The sequence below is a fragment of the Peromyscus maniculatus genome, chromosome 4 (assembly GCF_049852395.1).
Source record: "Peromyscus maniculatus bairdii isolate BWxNUB_F1_BW_parent chromosome 4, HU_Pman_BW_mat_3.1, whole genome shotgun sequence".
NCBI classification, from domain to species: Eukaryota; Metazoa; Chordata; class Mammalia; order Rodentia; family Cricetidae; genus Peromyscus; species Peromyscus maniculatus.
Genome location: NC_134855.1, coordinates 96,138,459 through 96,166,228, shown reverse-complemented (window position 1 = coordinate 96,166,228; position 27,770 = coordinate 96,138,459). Strand labels below are relative to the sequence as shown.

Sequence of the window (27,770 nt, the reverse complement as noted above, 5' to 3'; positions counted from 1 at the left end):
AAGAGATGAGCAGTCATCCTTGGATTGACCATAGTACACGAGCTGCGCTTTGCTTTCCCAGTGACCCATGCACAGTCTTCCGATGCTGCCATCAATAGGTGTGTCGGCTGCCCAAGCTGCCCCCTTGATCTCTCCTCTGCCAGAACCTTTTTTCGCCCGTGTTCTGGCCCAGTCCAGAAGAGAGGACGTGGGTCTCTCATTGCACTTGTTGGATCCAAATGTCATTTGGTTACAGACAAGGACACACGTGTTCTCTTCCAGCTTTCCTCGGACCCGCCCAAGCAGGCGAGAGGGCTTTTTTTTTTTCTATTAGGGACTGACAACTCGTTTTCCCCACTACAAGTTGCAAGCCTCTGAAAGCCTTCTCCTGAGCCGGCTTTCTAGAAGCCCCGCAATAATTCTTCAGCCCATTTCCAAGTAGACAAAAGTCACTTGGGCGCCCAGTCCCCCCACCTAGTGGAGAACCCAGGGACTCTCTGGTGCTTCTGAGGCCTGCCTTAGGAACCGAATCCTCACCCGACACTACGCTGCAATTGCGCTTCTGGCGAAGGTCAGAAATGCGCTCGGCCCCTTATAGTGTTTCCAAGGGAAGGTTCGTACATTAGTGACCGTCCCTGGCAGCTGCCCAGCCTGAGACTTGGAGCTCCACTTGTCATTGGTCAATGTTTGGAGTGACGCGAGGAGGGGCGGGGCCTCATCAGCTGTTTGCGGGATGCCCGGAGCGGGCGTATTTTGGAAACAATACCGCGCGGTGCGCCGTGGCCTCCTCTCGCGCCAGCTCGCGCCTGCAGCAGCCGCTGCCCTAGCTCGTACCACCGCCTCCCGCCGCAGCCCGGTGAGCGCCCGGGCGGCCGGGGGCCAGGCGGAGTTGGATCGTACCTCCTCCGGGAAGTGGGGAGCGGAGTCGCGCGGCGCGTGGGGGCCCGGGAAGGGTGTGGATTGCGGGCATCTGGGGTGACCATAAGGAGTTGGGGTGCTGGGATATGGGAACGGGGCGCAAAGCACAAATTTGGACGTGCTGTTTCAAGCGGGGCTTTCGGGAAACATTTGGAACTCGGAGTTGAGAGTAGGTGGGCCAGTGATCCTGGGGTACGCTGCCAAGCGCCCGGAACGCTCTGGTCTCCGGGTCTGACTCTGGGGTGGGGCCATGAGTTGTGGTGCCTTTTGCCTCCCTGCGTAGTCTGAAGGGTCCTCTTCTTAACAGCTGGAGTTTGCCCCCTCCTTCCCTATCGAGTGTGGGCGCCAAGCCCCCCGAGTGCTCGTCACCCTGGACCCTGGCGCAGAGCCCTGGCATCACGACTCGGAGGCAGAGACTCTGTCCTGGAGTCACCCAGGTGTGTGTGCGCGCGTGTGTGCGCGCGTGTGTTCTGAGATCTTAGCCACTATTGAGGTTCAAGGTATCTGGCTAGTGTGCCATCTCCTAAGAAGAGGAGGGGTTTTAATTGAGCATCCCAGTTGGAGCTCCGAGGCTCTGGGATGGCTCCAGCGGACTTTAATCCCTTTGCTAGGAATAAAGCGTTCCCTGGCTGTGCTCTCAGGAAATGCTCTCTTCCTACCAGTCTGGACATTACCACTTTAGCTCAGAGAAGCTGAGGGTCTCTACTTTCCCCCCAGTTTACATTTGTCTTCGCCCAGAACCTCTCGGAGGCTCACACGAACCGGAGAGCCACCTGCAGATCTTGTGCAGAGTGGGAGGGGGGGGTCTCCGCGTTTTCAGAGTCACGCCCTCTGGCTGCACCTCCCCCACTGTCCAGTCAAGGCAAGGGTTGAACTTTGGGGCTTTGCTGGGAGGGGGAGGGGAGTGATAGGCATCAAAAGAAACACCAAGACAATGACTCCTACTTGTGATTGGCTCTGGAGGGTCCCTACTTTGGTCGGGATTGCCAGCCAGCAGAGAGGGGCGAAGGACAGAAGAACACCCTGCTAGGTGACAGCTCTTGGTCCTTTTATCTGGAAACTTGATTTTTCTGTTGCTGATAAGCTGGAGTTCCCCCTTACCAATTGGAACAATATCCAAAGATGTCTGCTTTGCCATCCTTGCGGGCACGGCATCATTCTCCAGGGAAGAGAGCAGAGACAACACCACAGATAGCTCAGGGATGGGGTGAGGTGGAGAGACGCTCGCATTTAGAAAAGGAAGGTTTCTGAACTCAACAGATTTCTTTAAAGACAAAGTGGGTGGTTTTTTTTTGTTGTTGTTGTTGTTTTTTGTGTTTGTTTGTTTTAAGATTTCTTTTAAAACCCACAAACCACTTGGCTTGTCTTTCAAAGGCAAGACACTGGGGTGTCTGAACTGGGAATCTCTAGCAGAGTCCGAAGATGACAAACTTTGTTTTTGCATTGCCTTGACGATTCAGGTGCTTGCTGGTGCTTCTGGTTGCCCCAGGGGCACGCTTGGAAGCTCAGGCTGCTGGGTGAGTCCAAGTGCAGAATTTCATGAGCCGTCAGGTGGAGCGAGAGGAACTTAACACTAAGAAACAGCCCCGCCGTGGTAGGCAGTGAGAAAGCACAGCAAGAGGGCTGAATTTCACTTCCTTCTGTGAGGCACCTTGCACCTACCTCAGGTTCAGCTCTGGCAGGAATGGGAGGCGGAGTGGATGAGAATTTGAAGTCATGGAGATTAGTGGGTAGAATTAGCTGGACTCCTTGCTAGAGGCCGATCCAGCCCTCACGATGAGCCTGTGGTGGGCAGGCAGGCAGCTCTGCTCCTCTGGGAGAGAGCTGAGCTGGGCAGCTCGAGTGACTGACTAACTTAGGTCCCCGGTTCCAGGACACTCTCACCACACCACAGAGCCTGTTTGTTGTGTAAGGAGGGGGGTGGAGATGTGCGGTGGGGTGGGGCCAAGCACGTTCGGAGGGAACCTGGCCGCTCTACAATGGCTGGCTTTTGTTTTTGCTGCTGAGCCTGGAGATCGGCTCAGACTTAGGCGAGAGCTTGGAGGTTCCTCCTTAGGGTGTGTGTGTGTGTGTGTGTGTGTGTGTGTGTGTGTGTGTGTGCATATGTGTGAACACTTTGTACAGTCAGCCATTGTCCCCTCCCGGGCCCCCACAGTCACTTACGGAGGCCAGTCTTCCTTATACTTTCCCAGGAACCCTGTGGTAGCACCTGACCCCACCACTAGCTTACTGCCCTCAGTGTCAAACTTGGTGACCAGCCTAGGTCGGAGGAGGTGGGGAAAGACGGCTCTGGTGGGTACCGGGAGGATGTATGGAAGGGCCCTGACCATTGGGGTGGCCCACATTTTAGAGGCGAACATCACCCTTGGCAGTGTTTTATTACCAAGGTTGTGTATGGTCGGAAGCTGGCGTGGTTCCCTCAAATGGGAAGAGTGGGGAAGGATGGAGGGAGGGGAACCCTTGGTCTGGCCTCAGTAGGCGGGCATCCCACATACCTCCATTGTTCTCTGACAGGAGAGATGGAGCCACCGCAGTGTGTGGAGGAGCTGGAAGATGATGTGTTCCAGCCAGAGGATGGGGAGCCAGGGACACAACCTGGGAGCTTGCTCTCTGCTGACCTGTTCGCCCAGAGCCAGCTGGATTGCCCCCTCAGCCGGCTCCAGCTCTTCCCTCTCACTCATTGCTGTGGTCCTGGGCTCCGGCCCATAAGCCAGGAAGACAAGGCCACCCAGACCCTCAGCCCAGCTTCCCCAAGCCAGGGTGTTATGCTGCCTTGTGGGGTGACAGAGGAACCCCAGAGACTCTTTTACGGTGAGTGCTCTTAGCCTTAGACCTTGGGGGAAATGAGGGGACTTTCCCTTCTGAAACCTGCTCGTTACCACTTCCTTCACCAAACTGAACGGCCAGGGCTATCGATCGATCGATCCATCAACTTTCAACCTTCTCCACCTGTGCTTGGCCCCCCCAAGGACAAATTCCTTTGTTCTTTCCATTTCTCCCTGGAGGGATCCTTGGGTCCATGCAGTCTCCTGTCACATCCTCTGTCTTCTCAGTGACTCTGCCTTTGGGGCCCGGGTGCTGATTTGTCTTTCACGAAGGGGAAGGGAGTGTTAAGTGTCACTGTTGACACTCGAGGAGAAGCCCAGCCAGTTCTTATAGGGAAGGTTCCTGAAGACAGAAGGTGGCTTTGAGTTGTCACTTGGGACTTTCTGTGCTTGGAAGAGGAACTGGAGAAAGAGGTTGGGCCTGCCTGGGCTCCGTGCCAGCAGAGGGGCCGTGTCCAAGGCTAAATCAGACACGACCCCTTCATTTGTGGGCTCAAATGGTTTGTTTTATGAGGAATATGCCCTCCTCTGGCAAAAGGGCAGGAGTAGACACTCGGTCTGTTTCTTCTTTTAGCACACTGGCCTGTGGAGGGGGGGTAGAGAGAGGCTCAGAGGTCATCCTGCTGTGTCCTCGGGAGCAGACTGAGAAGCCGCTGCAGTTAATCTCAGAGGGAGCTAACTGCCCATAGGGCACTTCTGGAAAAGCAGTTCTGGCGGGAGTCTGAGAAGCTGGATGAGGCCTCCTGCGGGCTGGAAGAGGGAGGAGGCAGGAGGTGGCAGGCGCCCCCAGCGGCCATTCTGGGGCCCGCACTCGGTGAGCCGGCTTGGCTGCTCTGTGGGGCCTCAGGAGTCTTCTCACTGGCTTTTCTGCTGCTGCTCTGATCGTTGAGTGCTGAGCCCAGCTTTCCCTAACCGTACTAGAAAAATGAAGACACTTTCGGGGTTGTTTGTTTGTTTTTCTTTTCTCTGTCTGCTTTACTCAACCCAGGAACCAGAGAACAGCTTCAACCTGCCACTACATGAATAATATACAGGGAGGTCAAGTGTAGCTTGATAAATGACAGAAGATTGGCGTGTTCATTGTACACATTAGCACCCTGCGCTATGCCGTGGGACTGAGCGTGGAGGAGAAGGCAGACTCTATATTCTTTTCTGTTTTTCCAGGATAAGTGTGTGTGTGTGTGTGTGTGTGTGTGTGTGTGTGTGTGTGAGAGAGAGAGAGAGAGAGAGAGAGAGAGAGAGAACCCTCGAGTGTGCTAAATATTCAGCTACATCTAAGCTACACTCTCAGCCCTTGTACCAACTTTTCTATTCTTGGGCAGCTCTCCGAGTCTGGCAGAATGCCCTGGTAAAGGCAGGCAGGCTGCTTCCTCTTCCTTCTATCCTAAGATTTACCAGCAACTCCAGGTCTTGGCCAGAAAGGGTTGACAATGGAGACGGTAGGGTAGGGTAGGAAATGCTGAGATGTGGATCCTCTGTCTTTGCAGGCAATGCCGGCTACAGGCTTCCGCTCCCTGCCAGTTTCCCGGCAGGCTTGCCCCTTGGGGAGCAGCCCCCTGAAGGACAGTGGCAGCATCGGGCAGAGGTACAGATCGCCAGAAAGCTTCAGTGCATTGCAGACCAGTTTCATCGGCTTCATATACAACAAGTAGGCATGAGGGTTTGGGGGGCAGTGGGGGTGGGGTGGGGGGCTTGAGGCTGTTGGCGCTGGGAAGCCAGGGCTTGCCTTTGTCCTCTTGTAAGTAACCCAAGAGTTGCCAGGCCTCAGGCTATGTTTCAGAGTTTTGGCCTTGGCTACTGTCGTTATGATGGACTGGGTAGACACAATTAGTTGAGTACTCATGTCCTTGAGAGTTCCAGCTGCCTACTTAGCTTCACAAGAGGTGGGAGATACCCCGCGATCCCTCCCTGCCCATGGGATGGCTTCCCGCAGTCTGGTTGGACAAACTCCCCAGACCCAAGTTGGGGGCTTGTCTCTTGTAGAACGCTGAAGTGAAACTGAGCAGTTGGGGGTGTGCCTGGCTGAGGAACAGTGGGAAACCGGTAATCAGTCCCGAGATGGGGCCTGAGTGGGGGAAAGTGGTGGAACCGGTTGAAACCTGACACTTTCCAGCTGGAGAGCCACTCCTCACTGTCTGTGTCTGGGAACCCTGGCCCAGGACTCTGGAGATTGTACCTCCGAGTCTCCCCAGACCTGCGACCGGCGGCGGGGCGCTCTGCCTGGTGCTTGGCCGGCAGCCTGGCACCAGCCCCGCCAGGGCGGAGCATCGCGTGTCAGCCGAGCATGTGGCAGAGTCCATCAACAAAGGCGGCGGCTGGCAGGCTCGTGCTGGAGCCCGCGGTGCCATGGATGGGAGGCTGTCCTGCTCCACAGCCCAGCCACCGTCTGCGCTGGGCCCCCAGGTGCTTAACCCTTCCCAGACAGGCTGGCTTTTTGGATCGCTGCCAAGGCAGGGGCAGAGCCTGAAGCTGGATCCTTGCTGGTGGTACAGATACTACCTGGCAAAGCCACAACACTGGGAAATGAACACAATCTCTACCTATAGGACTGTGTTCCTATCCTAGCAGTGTGTGTGTGTGTGTGTGTGTGTGTGTGTGTGTGTGTGTGTGTGTGTGTGTGTGTGTATGAACACAATCTCTACCTGTAGGACTGTGTTCCTATCCTGGCAGTGTGAGTGTGTGTGTGTGTAGATCACAGAACAAATAACTATCATGGCTAGGCACAACCTGGGATTAGATGGGTAACTTCAGATGACCAGAACAGTTATTGGTAGTAATAACTTTGACTTGGGAGCAAATCATTGCCAGCAGCAGTGGGTAGAGGACATTGACCTTGAGAACAGGCCACAGGGTGTTATTGGTATACTTCTCTGTCAGGGAGTCTGGGGCCACAGCTATTTCTGATGGTTTTCCCCAGCCCTTAAGTGATTTGGAAAGAGGGTGGCCCTGTGATTAGGTTATAAGGCAGCCCGGCCATAGTCCTCATCCCCTCTGTGGCTACACTGTACAGACGTGGCTTAGCGAGTCCCCTGCGGTCCATGTATGGACTCCTTCTGATTCCTGCTTTCAGTCTCTTGGCCTCCTCCTTCTTTCCCAGGTCATCCGCCTTGGATGTACAGGTCTGTGGCTCAGCCCGGCTCGTGGCATTTGGTCCTAATACTGGCACGGATGGGAAGACAGTGGCCTTTAGCCTCATCTAGAGCACATCTGGAAGATGTTCTTTCTTCATTCACACCAATCTGGCCTCTCTCAGCAGCTGTTTCCCAGGATAGTCCCCTGTCCGTTAGTGAGCCCTGACATACTGGAGACCAGGCTAGAGGCCTCCTTGCTGCTGGACCAAAGTTCAGGAGGAGACCTTATCCTGAGGTCTCCTGTAGCAGGATTTCTTGGACTGCCCAGCGCCCACATCATGACACGGAGACTTCTTATTAATTATGAATGCTTGCCCTTAGCTTTAGGCTTGTTTCTAGCTAGGGTTTTTTTTTTTTTACACTAACCCATTTCTATTCATCTGTGTGCTGTCCCAGGCTCCTTTACCTCATCTACGGACTGTCCATCCTGCTTTCCTGCTTCCTCCGTGCCCAAGTCTGGTGCGCTGGGCCCCAGCTGGCTGCCCCCCCCCCTTTCTCTCTGCCCGCCATCCCCGCCTATCCCTCCTCTGCCTAGTTATTGGCCATTCAGCTTTTTATTAGACCAATCAGGTGCCTTAGGCAGGCAAGGGGAAACAGCAACACATCTTTACACAGTTAAATAAATACAGCATAAACAGATGCAATGCATCTTTACATAGTTGAATTAATATTCTACTCCACAACAATGCAACAATGTCCCCCGCTCTTCACTGACTGATACCTTTCTCCCAGTTTAGGGCTGCTTCTTTGAGGGCACAGGTCAGTTCTAGATGGGGTGCTAGCATCTCATCCGGAGCGCCCCCAAGAGGTTGGAAGGAGAATTACATGAGAATGTTAGTTGTTGCCCTTTAGTCCTTGTAATGGATTTCAGTTGTTGTTGTTGTTGTTGTTGTTGTTGTTGTTATTATTATTATTATTAATAATAATAATATTAATGTAACATTAATAGTCTTAGGCCAGGCTGGCCTTGAACTCACTATGTAGCTGAGGATGACCTTTATCTTATGATCCACTTCTTAAGTGCTGAGATTGCAGATTTGGAACACTATGCTCGATTTTTGTGGAGCTGGGGACCAAACCCATGGCTTCCTGTATGCTAGGCAAGCACTCCGCCAACTGAGTTCTCCCTCTAGTCCCCCAGTTGTTATTATTATTCCTCTTACTTTCTCCATTTCCTCTTACAGGGAGATGTGGGACATGACAAAGATGTAGGATGGCATGCTGGCAGATGTATCAGTTGTGGTCCCAGGGGCAGCAGGTTTCAAACTGTCCTGGGTGATGGTTTATGTTGGCCACATTCCTTATACCCACTTCTACGCCATTTGTTATCTCACCATATTTCCTGAGGAGTGTGTCGAGGTGGAAGACTAACCCGGTTCCCAAGTGGCTGGTTCAGAGTAGCTCCTCTGGGTTCCTGGGCAAGAGTCTATAGGCAAACATCATCGGGTGCATTCGCCGCTAGCTCCTTGGGTTTCTGAAACTGAGAAAGTTTCCTCTTTCCTCTCCCCCCCTCCTTCTTCCTTCCTTTTGGTGTTGGGTAGGTGCAACAGGGTCTTGCTATTTAACTTAAACTGGCTTCAGTCTTCCCGAGTTCCGGGATTACAGGCATGCATCACTGGATCCAGTTTAAAGGAAATCTTTTCCACCTCTTTCTGCTGGGGCAGTGGGAGGCTCCCGTTCTGTTCCTTTTGGCTGGCAGGCTGCCGCAGGGATCTCTAATACCTCTTTGAGAGGGATGCACTTAGGTTTGGGTTCTGAGAGGGTGACCCCTCCAGTTTCTCTGTGGAGGGGGAGGGGAGGATCAGATTCAGTTCCTGACAAACTCACAGCTGCCTTGGTCAGAAGGTCGGAGCCTCTGTTTCTCTGTGTTCTCTGTGAGTGACTCCTCCAGCCAGCGTGGGCCTAAGGATAGTTGGTACCTTCTTTCCTTCTCTATGGCTGGATCTGAAGGGATATTTCTAGACTGTGTTGAGAAGCTCAAATATAAATAAATAAATAAATAGATAAACAAACAAACAAATAAATAAGTAAAAAGCTACTGTGGGGCCTTGAATAAGTGAACAAGTGGGTTAAGGTTCTTTATGTTGGAATTTTCTTTCCCTTACTAGGCCCAGGAGTGGCTCCATTCAGGAAAAAAAGCAGATTTAGAAATTCCCTAAATAGTAATTCGATATTTTCTTTTTCTCTTTCTTTCTTTCTTTCTTTCTTTCTTTCTTTCTTTCTTTCTTTCTTTCTTTCTTTCTTTCTTTCTTTCTTTCTTTCTTTCTTTCTTTCTTTCTTTTGGTTTTTCGAGACAGGGTTTCTCTGTGTAGCTTTGCACCTTTCCTGGAACTCACTCTGTAGACCAGGCTGGCCTCGAACTCACAGAGATCCGCCTGGCTCTGCCTCCCAAGTGCTGGGATTAAAGGCGTGCGCCACCACCACCCGGCTTGTAATTCAATATTTTAGAAAATGAAATCTAAGGAAACTTTCAAGCCCTTGTTTGAAACCATCTTCATTTATAATATCAAAGGAAGGATGGGGGACTTTGAAGCAGGTCTGGGAAGAATCGCCTTCCTGCCACTTACCCAAGCTGTGTTTCTCCGCGAGTCATTTTCCTGGTCCGGACCTCAGGTTCCAAAGCTGACCTTGCAAGGTTGCTGTGCAAAGCCTTTGGGAACTGTAATAAAAGCACTATTGGCCAGGGCTTGTAGCTCAGGTGGGCATTAGAGGCTTGTGTAGCAGCCCGGAGGCCCTGGCTTTGATGCTCAGGACTGCAAAAAACAAAAACAAGAAACTATGATAGCCTGGAGAGATGAGCACATGCTATCAGCAAGGCTGGAGCAAGGCAGGAGGATCACAAGTTTAGGGACCACCAGGCCAGCTTAGTAAGACCATGTCTCAAACAGGAAATAAGGAATAGATCAGTGGTAGGAAGCTTACCGAGTGTGTCCACACATACACCAGGAATTTGGGATTTTGCTTGGACCTGGCTTTATAATTCTTGGGGTGCTCTTTGGGAAGTTGTACCCAGACTGGCGTTTGCATGGTTCATCACCTAGCATCTGGATCTCTGCCCAGCATCCTGGATTCTTTGTTCTGGGAGTCCCTGACTGCTTTCTGACCCTTAGGATGCTCTCCATGTTGGTGAGTGGTTTTTCTGGAGCAGAGACCATGGCTAATGAGGTCACTCAGGCTCTAGAGAGAACAGCCCGGTGCAGGGGCCTCAGAGATTTGTCCTAGAGTGAAAAGTGCCCCCTAAGAAACCATCTTCTATCCCAGGGCTAGGAGGTCTGTCAGGACAGTGCTAGGGGAAGAGTGGGGCTGGGGGAGGGGTCGCCGAGAGCTCCGTGTTCGTGAGAGCCTGTGCCGGGGCTTGGGGGCCCTGTGTTTGCTCTGTGGCTGGCTCTGTTTATATCACTCGCTATATTTAGCTTCTGAGTCATCAGCGTGGCAGACTGGAGGCCGAGTTCCCCACACACTCTGCACCTGACTGTTCTTTCTTCCAAGAGAAGGCCTTCTAGTTCCGGGCAGTTCATCCCTCCCTGCCCACCAAGGCAGGCCGTGGGGATGGCAGTTAGCTTTGGTGTGTTTTCGGGGTTGGGGGGGGAGGTGGTGGGAAGACAGGATTGGAGGAAGCACAAAGAAGCATAAAGAAAAGTGCCCGGTTTGCCTTTTGATCCATGCCTGGCAAGTCAAGAGGGCACATTCCATGACCAAAGCAAGAACAGCCCTCCTGTGTACTGAGAGGAGGACTCCAAGCCTTGGCCTTGCCCAGTCTGCCTTGTCCTGCCCAGCAGACTGACCCCAGACAGACAAAGAAGAGCCAGCTGCAAAAGCTCCAACTTGAGACTGAGCCTGGGGGTTCAGGGCTCCATAGCTGTGTACCCTTCCAACCTGCTGGCCTGCCCCTCCTGGTCTCCTCCCTGTCTGCCTCCTCAGCGACTGACACACAACCGCTTCCCTCCAGAACTCCTCAGGCCTTACCCCCGTGGCCTCACGGAGCTGGTCTGAGATAGAGGGAAGCTGAGACACCCCGCGGGAGCTGGGTGAGGGAGTCAGGAGTTTCGACCTCCAGGCTGTGGAGGTCGGCGCGTGGGTAGGGTTCCACCGCACTGTCTCCTCCCTAGCCACTTGGCCCCCAGTGACTTCAGCTGTGTCAGAGGAAGCCCTGCCAGCCTCCAGCCAAGAAGTGGCTGTTCTAGGCTGCCCTTGCTTCCTTGGAGAAGCGTCGGCTTTGCTTTGGCAGCCCTGATATCCTGTTCGTACCGATGCCTGTGCTGAGAAAAAAGCCCTTGGCAAGGAGTCGTTCTTTCCTTTTCCATTTTGCTATGTTGCTAATCATGGGGTGTCTGGGCAGGGCAGGGCCTCCCTGGATCCCTGGATGACCCTCTGGGTGTCAGACCCCAAGTTAGCGTGAGAGCCTTGAAACCTGAGCCCAGCAGCCTCTGGCTACTGTGAGCCCTCTCGAAATAGGAAGGCTGGCCTGTCCCAAGGCATGCATGCATCTGGGCAGGAGCTGGTGCTTGTGAGGCAGGGGCAGGCTCACCAGCAGAATGTGCCCAAGCTGCTGGGTGCTGCCACCAGGCCCGGGGGCGAATGTATAGTTTCTCCTTTAATCCTCAGCTCAGCCTTGAACTTCCAGACGCACTGTTCCTATTTTGTAGAGCACAGGCCCACAGAAGCAGAGCACCGTGCCTAAGTTCCTGTAAGTGGCTGCAGAGTTGGGACGTTTGGGTTGATTGTAAAACCATGATCTTCCCACCCCACCATCCCTGCTTCTTGGCAAACACATCCCAGAGGGCAAGGACATGCTGGAGCTGTCATTTATCACCTAACCAGTCCGACTCATGGTCCCTGATTCTGTTCTCTTGCCTTCTTCCTCATGAGACTGTAAAAGAAGGGAGAACAAGATTCTTCTGAACCACCTTTTTATCCCTCATAACTCTTAGCTCTCTGGGCTCCATAGAACCTCAATGGCTTTAGCAAAAACATCTTCCCAACTTGTGCAGAGTGGAATTTTCCTAAGGTTGCCTTATCATTGTCTCTGCTCTCAGCCACAGGCTCTTCCCTTCAGCCTGGGCCTGGGTGGTCTCCTAGTGTGATGGGAGAATGAGAAGGAGCTGTGTGCAGATCCCGCTGTGACGGAGACCCTGCAAGTCTGCGTTTTGAAGTAAATGAGGGTGGTTTTAAAACATGGTCTGAAGTCCTAATTTCAACCAGTCTCTAGTTCTGTTTGATCTCCAGTTAGCTCTGCCTCTGAAAGTCCTCTTGTTTTCTGGTCCACATCATCCTTTCTGAACAGTTAATGATCTGGAAACAATGTCTTTAAGCATCCTAGGGGAGCAGTTCGGCAATGGTTCTCTTTGCACAGGTAATACTATTTGCATAGTGTGAGTCAACACTGCGAACTTTTTTTCCAAGACAGGCTTTCCCTGTGCAGCCCTGGTTGTCCTGGAACTAACTCTGTAGACCAGGCTGGCCTTCCCTGTGCAGCCCTTCTCTTTGTAGCCCTGGTTGTCCTGGAGCTAGCTCTGTAGACTAGGCTGGTCTTGAACTCAGAGATCAAAGGTCTGCACCACCATGCCCGGTTGACACTGCAGTGTGTGTGTGTGTGTGTGTGTGTGTGTGTGTGTATGTGTGTGTATTTTATGTTCTTGGTATTTTTGCCTAGATATACGTCTGTGTGAAGGTGTCAGATCCCCTGGGACTGGAGTTACAGACAGGTGTGAGCTGCCACGTGGGTGCTGGGAATTAAACCCAGGTCCTCTGGAAAAGCAACCAGTGCTCTTAATCTTACTGAGCCATCTCTCCAGTCCCAACACTGCAATATATTAAGGGAAAAAAAAAGTTCTGTAGGACCAGGGAGGCAACTCAGAGGTCGAGTACTTGCCTAACATGCCCAAGGCACTATATTTCGTCCTTAGCACTGTAAATAAATAAATGGGTTTCTTCTATCAACTTGTATGGGTGTTTTGCCTGCATGTATGTCTATATACCACATATGTGTCCACCTGCTGCCCTCAGAGGCCAGAAGAGGGCAGCAGGTCCCTTGGAGCTGGTTATGAGCTGGCATGTAGGTGCTGGGAATTCTTGCAGGTCTTCTGCAAGAACAAGTGCTCTTAACCTTTCTAGGCCTTTTCTCTCCTTCCCTCCCTCTTTCCCTCCCTCCTTCCCTCTCTTTTAAAAGAACAGCTTGGGATTCAGAAGCCAGGGGCTTGAGTTAACTCATCAGACTTGCATAGGGTGATTTTGGGGAGACCTTGCTTCCCCATCTGTAAAACAAGGTTGGTAATACCCACCTGTCCTGTGACCAGCTGAAGAGATATGAAAACACTTTGTCTGTGATGGTACAAATTGCTGTTTGGTAAATTTGCTTTTCGAGTGTTAGGTCTTTTGAAAAGCTCTTCTGATCCTTTGGGTGACTTTAGCTCTGCCGGAGCTTCTGGAACACTGGTGACAGACACATGAAGCCCCCAGAGGACAGAACTGAATCTGGACTGGGAGAGGCAGAGGGAGATTCTTATCCAGGGAGGGCTGGGAGCACGCTTTGTGCTTAATGCGGAGGCCCTGGGGGACCCAACAGAGTTTGATTGGTGTCATCTAACTGTGTCAGGTACCACAGCCAGCTAGATTTCGCTTTTTCTCTCTCCCTCTCTCTTTTCTCTCTTTACTTTTTGGCCTCTCCCAGACAAGAGGCTGACTCTATCACATAAAGGGCATCTTTTCACCCGGGCAGACCAGGTATTCCTGGCCTTGGATGGACGTGTTGCCTTTCAAGACTGACTCTTCTGCCGTCAGTCCCATGTGCACAGGCTGGGAACCCACAGTGTCGTCCAGCTACCCCACTACACAGGACGGGCCACCAAACATTCAGCCGCAGTGCCTAGTTCACAGTCGGGACTGAAATGCTTGTCCGTGATGTATGCCCCTCCTCGGCCACAGCAGCGAAGAGAGACTGACCCCTGGCTGGGCTCTGGGGTTACTCATGCTCTGTCAGCTTTCTTTTTTCTTTTTGAAATGTTTGGGTTTTGCTTATGTATGCAGTGGAGGTCAGAGAGCAGACTGCAGGACTCTCTCCTTCTACTCTGTGGATTCTAGGTTTTTTGTTTGTTCTGAGACAGCCCTGGCTGGCCTGGAACTTGCTGTATAAACCAGGCATGCAGAGATCCACCTGTCTCTGCCTCTGTCTCTGGAACTTGCTGTGTGAACCAGGCATGCAGAGATCCACCTGTCTCTGTCTCCTGAGTGCTGGGATTAAAGGCATTTGTTGTCGTGCCCTGTGGGTTCTAGGACTTGAACTCAGACTATCAGGCTTGGTGGCAAGCACCCATACCCGCTGAGTCATTTAGTCAGCCCCTTGAACATTTTCTATTCTTTCCTTCCACCCTTGGGTTTAAAGCTTGGTGAGTGGGAAGGCTTTGGGGTATTTCATCTCCCTTCCCAGTCTCTCATCTTTGGGTCACTCTTCGTGGTTTCTGGGAGCTCCCAGGCTGAGGCACACATGCCCAGCCTGGGGGAGCTGGGCCCTGTTCCAGGAGTTGGCCCTCAGTGATAGATTATATGCTGAGTGCCTGGCCGGGTGCCTGAGACTCAGAGGTCCCCCTTCCCTCTCCCTCCTTTGGAAGGACCGGTGCTCTCTGTTGTTTTTGGTGTCTTTGTATCCTTCATCCTGTTTGGTAGAGGCCGACTTCCTTCCTCACAGTTTCTCTCTCTCTGGCTTCCTTTCAAGTCCTTTTTCTTTCCTTTCTCATTAGTCTCTTTTGTTTGACTTGTAGAAATATTTTGTTTGTTGTTACTCCTTGTAATCAGGCTACTCTTTGACTCCTGGTGTGTGGGAGCTTGCTTTCCATTTTGGGGTGTGCTGGAGAAACCTAAGCACAGTATTGCAGGCTTGGTTTATGTCCTGGGAGTGCTCAGGGTCCCAGGGACGGGCTGCCAGCCCTCCCCGGCCAGTGTCCAGGCCTGCTCAGGCTCTGCTCAGCCCTTGGCACGGTGCTGCACTCCTGAAGGCAATTGTGGTCACAAACTCCTTGGGGTTGGAAAGTACCTCAGTGGTTTCCAGAAGGCTGTCTGTGGCCTGGCTGCTGCAGAAGTACCTGGCAGGATCCACCTCTGGTGTGGCCACCAGGGTAAGACATTGTTGGCTGGAAAGAGGTTAAAAGGCATTGAAGAAGGTGCCACACTGTGCAGTGCTTTCTTCTAGGCTTATAGGATCAACAGTAGCTTTGATATCCTCCCCTGTAATTGCTTGTATTTTATGATGTTTTTACAAGGAATATTTACATTTTCCTTCTGACCGACCTTCCTTCCTTTCTTTCTTCCTTTTTTCCTTCCTTTCTTTCTTCCTTTTATTTTTGTGGGGATTGAACCCAGGACCTCCATGTGTGCTAGGCAAGTGGTCTACCACTGAGCTTCATTCCCAGCCCCCTTCTGATTAAAGAAAATATATTATTTTCATTATTTTTAATTATGTGTGTGTCTTAGTTAGGGTTTTTATGGCTACAAAGAGACACCATGACCACAGCAACTTTTATAAAGAAAACATTTCATTAGGGGTGGCTCACTTACAGTTTCAGATGTTCAGTCTGTCATCATCTTGGTGGGGAGCATGGTGGTGTGCAGGCAGAGGTGGTGTTGGCTACATCTTGACCAGAAGGCAGCAGGAAGTAGACTGACTGTCACACTGAGGGAAGCTTGAGCAAAAGAGACCTCAAAGCCCGCCCCCACAGTGACACACTTCCTCCAACAAGGCCACACCTCCTAATAGTGCTACTCCCCTTGGGGGGCCATTTTCTTTCAAATCACCACAGTGTGTTTATGTGGGGGGGGGGAGGCATTATGTGCATGGGGATGCAAGAGCCCTTGGAAACCACAGCATCAGGTCTCCTGGAGCTAGAGTTAGAGGTGGTTGTGAGCCACTGATGTGGATGCTGGGAACCAAACTTCAGTCCTCTGCAAGGGCAGTATACACTTTTAACCACCGAGATATCCAGCCTGTCTGCCTCTTCTGATTTTTAGACTGTTACTAATGGAGTTTGTTCAGCATGTAAATTCCTGGGCCCCTTCCCTGGACAGTCTGACCTTGTTGGTATGGGTGGGGCTGGGACACTCTGTCTTGTGACATGGTTGGGTTTGGAAGTTATAGATCTAATATAACACCAGTGTGAGTTTTCACAAACAGGGAGCGAGAGATCCAGCCTAAAGCCCGACTGATTCCTGATCCGAGGGTCTAACTAGCTCCCTTAGCGCCTTCTTGCTAGGTCAAGAGCCCTGATGGTGGTACACACGGCGCTGGCCTGTGTGTGCCACCATCCACACTCATGCTTGTCCCCAGCCCTCGAAAGTCTTCCTCCCCCCTGACTGACCACTCACCAGCTCACACATGCTTCTCTGACTCTAAATGATGGGGTGAGATTGTTTCCTTGTCTCACTCCCAAAGGACCTGGGGGTCTGAGCAAATGACCTCCATCGAGAGGATTTGGGAGAAACCAAGGCATACGGTGCAGGCTGGTGCGGGCACTGGATCGTAGAATCATGGTCTCCTTCCTTAGCCATCCTGCTCTGTTGAGATGATGTCCTAAAGGACAGATGGCAGCTCTTCTCTGGCACAGCGAGAGACGGCTGGTGGCACATGATGCACAGTGATCTTAAGTAGGGATATGGCTCTGGGTTCTAGCCGGTCCCTGCCCCTTACTAGCCATGTGATGACTGGATGAGATCTTTAGTTCTGGGCATGATAATACAGACCCATTCCAGAGGGCGTAGGGAGGCAATGGGTCTTAACATAAATAGAATACTTTTTATTCTCTACTGTGCCTTGAACCTCAGAATTCTGGGGATCTTGTTGAAAGCGCACATTCTGAGTCGAGGGGTCCGCATTTCTATTGAGCATCCCTGATGGTGCTGAGGCTGCTGTCCTGGGGAACCACACCTTAAGAAGCAGGACCGCCAAGGCTGCGCCTATAGTCTCACCATAGACACTAGGCTCCAGAAAGCCGGCTCATGCACTAGGGACAGGTCCCCATCCCACTGCCTGGAGGAGGGGCTTGGACCTGCCTCAACTGAATGTACCAGGCTCTGCTGACTTCTCGTGGGAGATCTTACCTTGGAAGAGGTGGGAATGGGGGGTGGGATGGGGGGAAAAGGCTGGGGGCGGGAGGAGGGAGGACAGGGGAATCTGTGGTTGGTATGTAAAATGAGTAGAACAATCTCAAATAAAAAAAAGAAGAAGAAGAAGCAGGACTGTAGAGTGCTCCGTATGGGACCACCACAGTCTGTTTCTATTATTGTTGGAAATCATAGTTGGTATTGTCACTTGGCTTTTTCAAACAGGTACCTGAGGCGATTCACAATGCCGGCAGACTGGCCTCTCCAGGGACCTGTCTTTTCCCGGGGTCTCCTGTTCTACTCATGACCTTTGCACCTGTTGTGGGCAGCAGCTGGGGGGACCCGGCAGCTGGGGAGGCATGGTGGCGGGAGTCCTCCCAGCTGCTGCCGGCCTGGGTCTCTAGCTTTGCAGCTGAAGTTCAGGCTGCTCTGCTGGAACCAGACTTTGTTAAGCCTCGTGTTTCCTCTTTTTTACTCATCTTTGTTTACAAAACACCAGGAAGCCATGCGTCTCCCCAGCACCTTCTGCCAGGCTTCTCTGTGGCACACCCTGCTTCCTCCCTTGGCGGGCACTGTGCCTACGACTCACTCGCTGATTCTCCGCACTCCCTTGGACACATTGCCGTGGATGTGGGGTAGTCTGTGTCAACCTTAGTGGGACACCCCATTTCTCTTTGTGGCGGTGGGGAGGGGACCCACAGCCGACTTGGTTCCCTGGGGAAACTGAGGCTGCTGGATGGAGCTTGCAAGCTCCAGGAGTCCAGGAAACCTGGGTGCAGGACCTGCTTGTCTTACCCTTCTCCCCTGTGAGCAGGAGTTACCTGGTGGGGGGTGCTGGTGGTTGTGGTTAAAGACAGCCGAGAGGATCGCCCCACCCCCAGACACTTCACATAAACTTGCTTGCTGACGGGGCCACTGAAGGAATCTAAATCCAGCCTGTGCTGGCCCCCTTTCTGCACACTAGGTTTTTATTCCCCTGTCCACTAAGAACCCCGCGGAGAGGCCCCAGCCTGTCCTCCTCCCCTGGCAGCCAAGGAGAGAACAAAGACCTCTTCCAGCACGCCCTCGTCCCCTTCAGGCCGCTGCGGGCCTCCGGGAAATGGTACCTGTGTGGACAGGGACAGCAGCCAGCAACCTGGGTGCTTCTGACCTCTGACCTTTGCCCCCTAGCTTCCCAGCTTGCCGGCGGGACCTGGGATAACCTCCAGAGCTGGTGTGCATTCTTTGTTTTTGTTTTGTTTTCAAGTGTGTTCTTGCTTAACGTTTAATTGGCTCCAGTGAGTAGGAAAGAGCGCCAAGAGGGATTATTTATGGCTTACTGTCAAAAGCGGCCATAAAAAGGGCAGCCTAGAGCCGGGGATGCTGAGGCGGGGGGGGGGGGGGGGGGGGGGGGGGGGGGGGGGGGGCAGGCTCTCTCATACGTGTGTGTGTGTGTGTGTGTGTGTGTGTGTGTGTGTGTGTGCATGTCTCTGTGTGTGTTTGTACTGGATGAAATCAGATTTTTGCTGCCTCAGCAGTGTGGTTTAAATTGAAGATTAACCCTGTGACCTTCACAGTGTCAAATCACTTGCAGATGGAGGCTCCCCCCCCCCTTTCCCTCTCTTGTTCTCTGTGTTCCTTTGGAATGGGGGAGAGGGAGGGACTCTTGTCTTTCTCGCTCAAGCAAGATTGTTGTTCATGCAGCTGAGTTTGGGGTGGGGGTGTGTGTGTGTGTGCTCAGGAGCCAATCTGATTAAAAGCAGTACTTGGCTAAACTCTGGAAAAATCCTGCGAGCAGGGGAGAAAGTCCGATCCTCCCGTCACAGTCCACACAGCCCCGCCTAGTGTTTTTAATTCCCGAACACCAGTTGTCTTTGGAGTTTTGTCCCGTGTCCCCCCCAAGTTGGCCGGATGGCAAAAACGGTGCCAGTCTGAGGTCTGGCAATGGAAGCTTGTTTGGGATCCAGGAAGGAGCCCGCGCTCTCAGCTGGTGCCTGGCACCTAACGGTCATCTCTTTCCCTTACAGCACCAGCAGAACCGAGACCGCGCGTGGTGGCAGGTCTTCCTCTTCCTGCAAAACCTGGCCTTGAACAGAGAAGAAAACAGGGAAGGGGCGGGTCCCTGGTGAGGCTGGGTGGCCCTTGTTGGATGGAGCCCCAGGAACGCAGTCTGGAACAGGACAGTCATCTGGGAGGACGGACACTGGTCGCGTTTTGTTATTTTTAATTCTTTTCCCTGTGTGTACATATAACATACCCCAGTGGGATCTTCTCCTCTGTTCAGAACCCCCACTGGGAACGGGGGCCTTTGTCAAACACTGTTGAAGGACAGGCGGCTGTGTCTGCTGGTGGAGCTCCTGAGACTCTGGTGATGGTGATGTTCTCCAGGAAGTGGACTGAGGCTTTCCTGCTGGAGCCGGTTAGGAAATAGGAGGCCAGGTTAGACCCCCCAGAACCACCAAATGTGTCAGCCTTCCCCCATGCCCGATGGAAACACAGCTTTAACCCACCAGGACCTTGGCCAGGGGCTTCCTGGCTGAGAACAGCAATGCCTTGGCTAGCCAGCCCTATGTCTGGGTTCCCACTCGGCACTGCCAGTGCCCACCGCATGGGCTCAGGGATTGTTACCCAGACCCTGTCACCTCCAGAAGACCTCAGGGAGGGTTGGACTTCTCCAAGAACCTCTCAAAGGTGCCTCAAAATGGAGTCAAGCTTGATAGGTCTCAAGTCTGACTTGGTCCCACATGGAAGCCCCTTGATTGGTCCCAGGGTGCAAACTACTGCCGCCTTTGCTGCCTGGGTGTCAGCCGTGTGTGAGCCAAGAAGCCGGTCACCATCGTGTTGGGCCCAGCGGCCTGTGCCTTTGTCGGCTGTTTTCCAAAGACCCTGCCAGCTACTGGATTGGATTGGACACCCACCTCGGCAGCAGCACTCTGAGACCGGGTGGATTCGCAGGGGGCGTGGGAATGGAGCAGCCGTCCCACTGATCAGTCAGCCCCAGGGGAGCCCAGACCTCTTGGTTTCCTTGGAAACGTGTACCTCCTCCCCCTTATCCCCATTCCTTTTTTCCGTACCTAGTGGGATACCGGAAGAAGCTAGGACATGGCTTTGTCAGCTGAAAAGTGACCTTGGAAGTAACAGACGGCGGCGTCTAGATCACGGAACCCGCAGAGCTGGGGACACATTTCCTACCTTCCTTCAGCTTCCCGCGAGGCCGGAAGCGAGAGTTCTTGAGCCCAGCGGGATCTCAGCTGCCTCTGAACTTCCTCTCTCCCTGCCACAGCACTCAGGGAGGGGACTGAAAGCGGCTGGCCTTCCTCACGGGGCATCTCCTAACCTGGAAATCAAGTCATAATCCTTCTCTCTGTAAGGAAAGACATCGGTGCTAAAGACAGGGTTCAAAGGAAAGATGGCTTCCCCGAGCAAAGAAGACTCCAGGGTCATTCAAGGAATTTGGAGGAGGAACTCAGAGCAGACTCAAATTGAACAAGCCCAGTAACTCTCATTTCTTCAGTCCTGGGTGTGCAGTTGGACAGGATTTCCACTGCACAGGGGGATGAGGGGATCACAGAGGCTGAAGTCCGGCCTGTGCTCTGCTCTCGGGGCTGTATGTCCTGATGTGGGGCTGATCTGCTCAGAGTTAGGGATGTCTTTCCTAATTTACACAAAGGTACCGTATGCACTCACAACGGTCCTGCCTTCGAAGGACCTCAAAATAGGTGTATAAGCCTTTGTGTCTTTCTGCTCAGATGATCTGGAGATATTACCTCTTCTTGGCCACAATCATTTTCTCAGGGTGTATACCATGGTTCGTCTGCTAAGAAGGTGGGTTCCTGTTTGCAAGGAGAAGGGACCTAACTAATGAGTATGAAGACAGTTCTGGGGCACACTTACCATTGTGAAGCCCAGCCTTCCTATTTCTCTCCCATGCAGTTTCGATGTGTGTGGGACATATGTGGTCCTCCACTTTTCTGGATCAAGGCTACGGCAGGCAGGCTTCTGGTATGTGCTTGGCACATGTGCTGTGGTATATGTGTGCCACCCCCCTCCCCTACAGAACCATGTACATAAGTCATCTTTAAAACCTCTTAGCAGACTTTGTCTGTGCCAGGGCACAGAGGTCAGCTTCAGAGACCTTGCCAGGCACAGGCTGGGTGCCCTGTGGTCTGTCCTGAGAACTGAGCCCAGAGTTTGACCTGAACATTGAGTCTGGGGCCAGGTGGAAGCTGGTTGGAGTGCACTGTCTCCACTTTGGACCTAGCCAGGACCAAACTCACTAACTTGGGCGAGCCAGGGTGAAATTTAAAGCCTCTTTTTATCTTCCTCCAACGTGAATCCAGGCTGGGGTTGAAGACCAATGGTAGAGTGCTTGCCTAGCAGTCAAAAGACCCTTGGATGGATCCCTGGGACTGTAAAATATCAACAGGAACACAGCCCTCCGCCCCGCCCCCAGCCCCACCACCGCGAGCCCTAGGAGGTAGCTAGCAGCCCAGCCCCAAGAGGCAGAGGTTCCCCCTGGCTGGTTGCTTTAATTGGCCAGTGATGTCTGCCTTGTGAATTGGCTTTATAGTCTCCCAGTCCAGCTCCAGGACAGCCAGCCCCTCCCCATTGCCTCTCTCCAATTCCAGGAGCCTGGCTGTCTCTAGTGAGGAGCGGAGATTCAGATTTAGAGGGAGGGAAAGTCTGACCTGTGTGATGACCTGTAACCAGCTGAAGGCAGTGGGCTTTTGTGGTGTGCTGAGGATGGGGGTGGGGGAGAGGCTGGAAAACTCAGAATAGAAATGCCCTAGAGGGACACAAGCCCAATGTTCAGAGGCCAAACTGCTCTCCTAATTCACAATTCCCAGTAGGCATTTCTAGAAGCCAGTGAGCAGATCTGGAAAGGAGCATCCTCCCATCCAGTTACTGACTCCCCAGTGAGGCTGGGGCAGGGGGGTGGGGGTGGGGGCTCTCCGCCTGGCCCTGTGTCTCTGTCTCAAAGTCTGGCTGTGCTGTGCGGTTGTCCCCAGTGGCCTTGTCTTGCTCAATCAGAGGTGGAAAAAGATCACCTCCCGGTGACCTCCCTCAGGCCCCAAGGGGTGGGCTGTGTCCAGAGCTATGTGGCAGAGCTTGTTGCCAGGGCCTGGAGAGGCCCAGCTGGCCTGCCTTGAGCCCCAGCCACAGACCCAAGCCCAACCCTGAGAATGGCGGGGAGTGGGTATGGGAGACAGTCCAGCCAGGGCCCCTGTCTGCCCCAAGCTTTCCAGGAACTAGGCAGTGAAGTCACTATGACCATCCTGGTCAGCTAGGAGAACAGTGCTCCAATGAGAGCTTCCCTTTCTGGGGACTTGAAAGGGAGTGGGGTACAGGTACGTGGAGTAGCCAAAGCCGCCAGTCCTCATGGCTCTGCAGGACTTTGAGGAGTCAGTACGGTGACCACCATCCTCCTGGTGGGACAAACTGTGGCTCTATGAAGATGAGGACCGTTGGAGGCAGGCTATCCTGGCTGATACCCTGGTAGGACAGGGTGGACCCACAGGCCTTCTGCATTTCCTGGGGTTCCTGTGAGCTAGCTGCAGGCCTACGGGACAGAGGCTCGCGGGAACAGCAGAACAAAGCTGGACTCTTCCATACATGCCTAGCTTTGGCCAAGGTGCTATGAGGTATGCGGCCCCAGGCTTGCACTGCCCCTCTTTCTACAGATGTCAGATGGTCCACCCCATCTCTGGGTCCACAGGAACTGACAGGGGAGACCCAGTGAGATGTAGCATTTCATTCTGAAAGACCCCCGGCTGAGATCTTTCTCCGGGAGAGACCCCAAACCCAAGGAACACATCGAAACCACAGATCAGATGCAAAAGCAAGAGGGTTTATTTAGACCAGGTACCTGGGGCGAAGTCTCTTGGAGGACTTGCGCGCTTTCCTAGGGCAAGGGGGACTTTTTATGGGATCCCAGGGGCAGAGGCGCGGTTACAGAAGCGAGAAGCATAGTTACAGGGTCCCTATTGGTTGTTTCAAAGAAGGCCAGGGTGAACTTGGGGTCATACGTGTGTGGCTGATTTGGCCTTGTCCAGGCCAGCTGCTTATTCCTCAAGGCCAGGGGCCCGCCATAAAATATCAACTGTCTTACTCCCAAGGCTGCTGACCACAGTTATCTTTTTTAAGGCTGGCCATAGCTATCTCTGTCAAGGCCGGGTAGCTGGCTATGGCTGTGAACTCCTGTTTTTCTGATTCCTGCAGAATGGCGTTTCTAAGGCCAAGTTATTGGGGGGGCATAACATCGGCTCAACGCCCCATATCCTCATAATGGAGCGGGGGTCTTTCATTCCCCCATTTTCTTTTGTACCAAATGAAATCTTTCATTTTAGGATGGAGAATAAGGGGTTAACTCTATCTCTGACTGTCTGAGCCTCTGATATTGCTGGGTTAGGATCAAAGCCTGGGCAACAGAAACCTTATCCTTGATGAATTGCACCAATCTGTTGAGGATGTATGACCCAAACAATAAAATGAGCAGGAGGACGATTAGGGGGCCCATAATGGTGGAGACAAGGGTCGTAAACCATGGTGACCTTTGGAACTATCTTTTAAATCTTTTCTGTTGAGCATGGCTACTTGGAGCTGTCTGAATTGGCCGGTCTCTATAAGGGCTGCAGTCTTGTATCTACCCCAGCAGCTATTCCGCCCATGGTAATTTTTTTCAGTAACAGGGCCAGCGTCAGGGAAACAGGCTCTCTGGTGATGCCCCTCCCAATGTCAGGAGGACTATTAGGGGGATCAAGGGGACCCCCGGGTGAGTTTTATCTTTAGTGGGTTTGGAGAGCGTTGAACTAGATGTCTCGGTGCCCTCAGCTTCGTCGGGTTCCTTGGCAGCCTTTACATGCGACGTGTGGACCCAAGCCGCTGTCCCGTCAACCTCGGCTCTAGGTTCCTAGATTGATGGCGTCGGACCCAGACAGAGTCCCCAATCTTGAATGGGTGAGGCACCACCGGGCGGTTCAGTTGTTCCCGGCAGGCAGGGGTTTTTACACCGTCTTTTGCATCAGTTGGAGGGCTAGTGGCAAAAGAGGAGATATCAGAGTAAAGGAAATTTACAATTGGTGGGGGAGCCCCATACATGATCTCGAACGGGGTTAGGCCATGAGGCCCAGGAGTGTTCCGGGCTCGGTAAAGGGCTAGGGGGAGTAGGAGCACCCAATCTCTAGTGCCAGTTGCAAGCGTTAATTTGGTTAAAGTCTCCTTAATGGTTTTATTTGTACGTTCTACCTGTCCTAAGCTCTGGGGGCTGTATGCACAATGAAGTTTCCAATCAATCCCCAGTAGCCTGGCCACCTCCTGACTTACCTGGGAGACAAAGGTGGGCCCATTGTCTGACCCCAATATCTGGGGTATTTCATACCTGGGAAAGATGTCATCCAGGAATTTCTTGGTTACCACGTTAGCGGTCTTTTTTTCTTGGTAGGCAAGGCCTCTGTCCATCTATGATGTAAGCTTGTCGCTCGGGGCTCCATTCCGCCCCCATTTTTTTTGTTAGTTCTTGGTCCTCCGGGCTTCCGCCATCCGGAGGGCCTGGGTCAGCGCGATCAGCTCTGCCTTTTGGGCCGATGTTCCAGGTGGCAGTGGTGAGGTCCAAACTATCTCCGATTCGGTGGTGACGGCTGCTCCGGCCCTCCGTTCTCCTTCTTGGAGGAAGCTGCTCCCATCCGTGTACCAGGCAGCAGGGTTGCGGGGTTGAGGGAGACAACTGGTCTGAACATCACTCGGTCTGGGGGCTGCTGGACCAGAGCTTTTACCGCATGGGAGGATAACACAGTTAATGGCTGTCCCAAAGTCAGTTTCCCTGCATCCTTGAGCAAAACAGCAATAGCGGCTTCCCCACGCAGACAGGGGGGCGGGCCATCCTGCAGCTACCGGGCTTTTATGGCCCCAATCTCTGTACCAGCATTCCTTTTGCAAAGCCTGAGTTCTCGTCCACGAACAGTTCAAAGGGCTAGGACTTGTAGGGGGGTCCCTTTGGGTCCTGTCCAGATGCCAGCTGAACCTTTTTCTCGGTGGTCCTTTGATACCTCCTGTTACCGGTGGCCCCCTGGACCAAAGCTGTGCGGTCACTGAGAGAGCTTCCGGTATGGGTCAGGACTGAATGTTGAGCCCCGGTGTCCACTAGGAAGGTCACTGGCTGCCCCCCCATCTTGAGAGTTAGTCTGGGCTGGGGGGGGGGGCGCTCCTGGCCGTGACCTTCCCAATCTTCCAGATTGAGGACCCTTGGCTTAGGTCTCCGAGACCCTTGAGGCTTTTTTTTTTTTTTTTTTTTTTTTTGATCAGTCACGAGCCCAATGTCCTCTCTGTTTACAGTAAGCACTTTGTCTTTGTCAAGCAGTGTCCTTTTTAAGTCTCCCGTCCTAACGTCTTAACTCCCTCTCTGACCTGTCCCTGAGACATTACAGTGGCCAGGACTTTTTTGTTTGTTTTTCCTCTCCCTCCATGTCTCTCTAAGTCTTTTTTAAAAACGCGCTGCCGGCGTCTCTTTCTGGTAACCTGAGCCCAATCGGTAGGGGGTTAGAGCCCCTGGAGACCCGCTAAGAGCAACTGGCCATAGAGATGTAGGCGTTCCCTACCTTCGCTGCTTTGTCCCGCCTTCCTCGTAGGCGACCAGCAATTGGGGAGGAAGCAGGAACTCATCCTCCGCTGTTTGGGGGCCGCTGCAGGAGCCGCCGGTCCCTCCGGCGCTGTCGGGGGGGTTGTAACACTCGGGGCGGGGTGACTCGGCGTCCATGGGTGACGCCGCCCCCTAGTCACCTTTTTCATATTGGGCCGGAGCCGGTCGTGGCACATCGCTGCGGGTCGCCGGCCAGGGGGCGGTCCCTCGCCGACCCCATCCCCGGCCCCGCCTGCGTGCCCCTGCTACATCCCATGTCCGCCTGCGCCGCCGCTGCCGACTGCGCCGCTCGGCCGCCCCCCGCGCTATCCACCGCCCCTCCGAGCGAGCGGCTGTGGGGCGTTGCCGGGACCGAGGCCGCCTGCGCCGCCGCAGGCTCCCCGCCACCCGGGTCCGGCTGGTCGCCGGCCCCGCCCCTGGCCCCGCCTGTGCCGCCGCGGGCCTCCGCCGCCCGGGTCCGGCCAGCCGCGCCGGGGGCCGCCGCGCTCCATGGCGGCTGGTCGCCGGCCCCGCCCCTGGCCCCGCCTGTGCCGCCGCGGGCCTCCGCCGCCCGGGTCCGGCCAGCCGCGCCGGGGGCCGCCGCGCTCCATGGCGGCTGGTCGCCGGCCCCGCCCCTGGCCCCGCCTGCGCCGCCGCGGGTCCCCGCGACCAGAATCCCCTGGTCTGCACCAGCTCTAAGTCGGCTGTTAGGCGCCACGCGGAAAACCACGGCCCGGCGGGGCGGACTCCTCCGCCCGCACGGGAGACATGGACAGCCGGGGAGAGCGGGGAGTGAGGGGAGCCCCCCCCAGTGCCGCCCCGGACCCCCGCGACCGCACCGCGGCCGCGCGGACGGGAGGAGGCGCGGGGAGCTCCGGCACCCGCCGCCGCCACCGCCATCACCGCTGACGGCCTGCGGGGACTGGGCAGGGGGCGTCCCGGCGCCCTAGCTTCCCGGCGGCCCCGCCTGCGCGTCGGCGCCATAACCTGCTGCCACCTGCGCACCCGCCTGCGCGTTCTCTTCTCCCGCACCCGCTTGCAAGCCTGCCCGCGCGCCCGCCTGCGCCGGAGCAGCGGCCTGCGGGGAGAGGAAAAGACTTGCTGGTGTGGGGTTAGGGAGGAACAGGGAGTGGGAGGGATCCGCCGATCTGGCTTCCTCGGCCCCGGGATTCGGCGAGCGCTGCTGCCGCCGGGGGGGCAGAGGGGAAGAGAAACGGCTTAACCCATGGGGGAGGTTCTGTTGTCAGGAGTCTCCACATGGCAATGTATGGGACCTGGTCCGGGTGGCCATGGGGACTGGAAGCAAAAACTTTTCTCTCCACCTGTGAAATAAGACTGAGGTTAAAGGTTCCCTGACGAGGCCATCCTACATCCATTTTAACCCAATCGGCCTCGCAAAGAGTGATCTATTTTTTTTTTTTTTTTTTTTTACGACTCCTTCGTTGTTGGCTCGTGTCTTTACGTCTGACCAATGTTTAAGCATGAGGCTCAAGGGGGTGGTGACAGTCTGTCCTATGGCTGTTTCTAGGAGGAGAACGGTTAAACAGAAAACAAAAAACGACAGACCAATATAAATAAGACTAACACTCGCTGCGCGGCTTCGGTTCCAAACCGAAAGCAAAACCAGAAAAACCGTGCCCCCAGAGGGGTCTTTAAACCGTGCCCCCGGAGGGCAGACCGTGCCACAGAGGGCACTTCAGATGAACCGTGGAACGTCTTCCAGGTTCCCAGATTCCCCTAGGACGTCTCCCAGGGTTCAGTGGCGAAGTCCAGACCCGTCGGTCCCCCCTTTCAGATCCACTGACACAGACAGATTATCAGACGCAGGCGCGGAGACAAACAAACAACATTTAACACTCAGACAAACAGACAACCCTCAGACTGGACAGGGATGACATAAATCAGGGCCGGCCGGCTTACCTCCTGATGGTGGGTCGGTGGTCCCAGGGAGGGGTCTCAATCCCCGTACGGGCCACCAAATGAAAGACCCCCGGCTGAGATCTTTCTCCGGGAGAGACCCCAAACCCAAGGAACACATCGAAACCACAGATCAGATGCAAAAGCAAGAGGGTTTATTTAGACCAGGTACCTGGGGCGAAGTCTCTTGGAGGACTTGCGCGCTTTCCTAGGGCAAGGGGGACTTTTTATGGGATCCCAGGGGCAGAGGCGCGGTTACAGAAGCGAGAAGCATAGTTACAGGGTCCCTATTGGTTGTTTCAAAGAAGGCCAGGGTGA

The 27,770-nt window shown here is 53.9% G+C and overlaps 2 protein-coding genes across 8 annotated transcripts; one reads left to right on the top strand and one right to left on the bottom strand.

Annotated features, from left to right (window-relative positions):
* The first annotated feature begins 702 nt into the window (after positions 1–702).
* Positions 703–20,707, top strand: Bmf (Bcl2 modifying factor). Of its 2 annotated transcripts, XM_042275945.2 has the most exons (6): positions 710–835; positions 1,205–1,334; positions 2,358–2,414; positions 3,412–3,708; positions 5,210–5,370; positions 18,949–20,707. In XM_042275945.2, the coding sequence occupies exons 1-6, from the start codon at positions 713–715 to the stop codon at positions 19,048–19,050; spliced, it is 870 nt and encodes a 289-aa protein (XP_042131879.2). In that variant the 5' UTR covers positions 710–712; the 3' UTR covers positions 19,051–20,707. The 2 variants fall into 2 exon arrangements, with proteins under 2 accessions (XP_006979291.1, XP_042131879.2); XM_006979229.4 differs by lacking the exon at positions 2,358–2,414 and having other exon boundaries at positions 703–835.
* Positions 20,708–22,748: 2,041 nt separating this feature from the next.
* On the bottom strand, positions 22,749–27,448 carry LOC143272968 (uncharacterized). 6 transcript variants are annotated; one of them, XR_013050662.1, is made up of 3 exons: positions 25,516–27,448; positions 24,300–24,686; positions 22,749–23,954 (listed from the first exon to the last, which is right to left on the bottom strand). XR_013050662.1 is itself a non-coding variant. In XM_076570342.1 (2 exons), exons 1-2 carry the CDS (start codon positions 26,517–26,519, stop codon positions 23,926–23,928), a joined length of 852 nt encoding a protein of 283 aa, XP_076426457.1. In that variant the 5' UTR covers positions 26,520–27,448; the 3' UTR covers positions 22,749–23,925. The 6 variants fall into 6 exon arrangements, 1 of the variants encoding a protein (XP_076426457.1); XR_013050660.1 differs by having other exon boundaries at positions 24,245–27,448; XR_013050661.1 differs by having other exon boundaries at positions 24,300–27,448.
* Between the last annotated feature and the right edge of the window lie 322 nt (positions 27,449–27,770).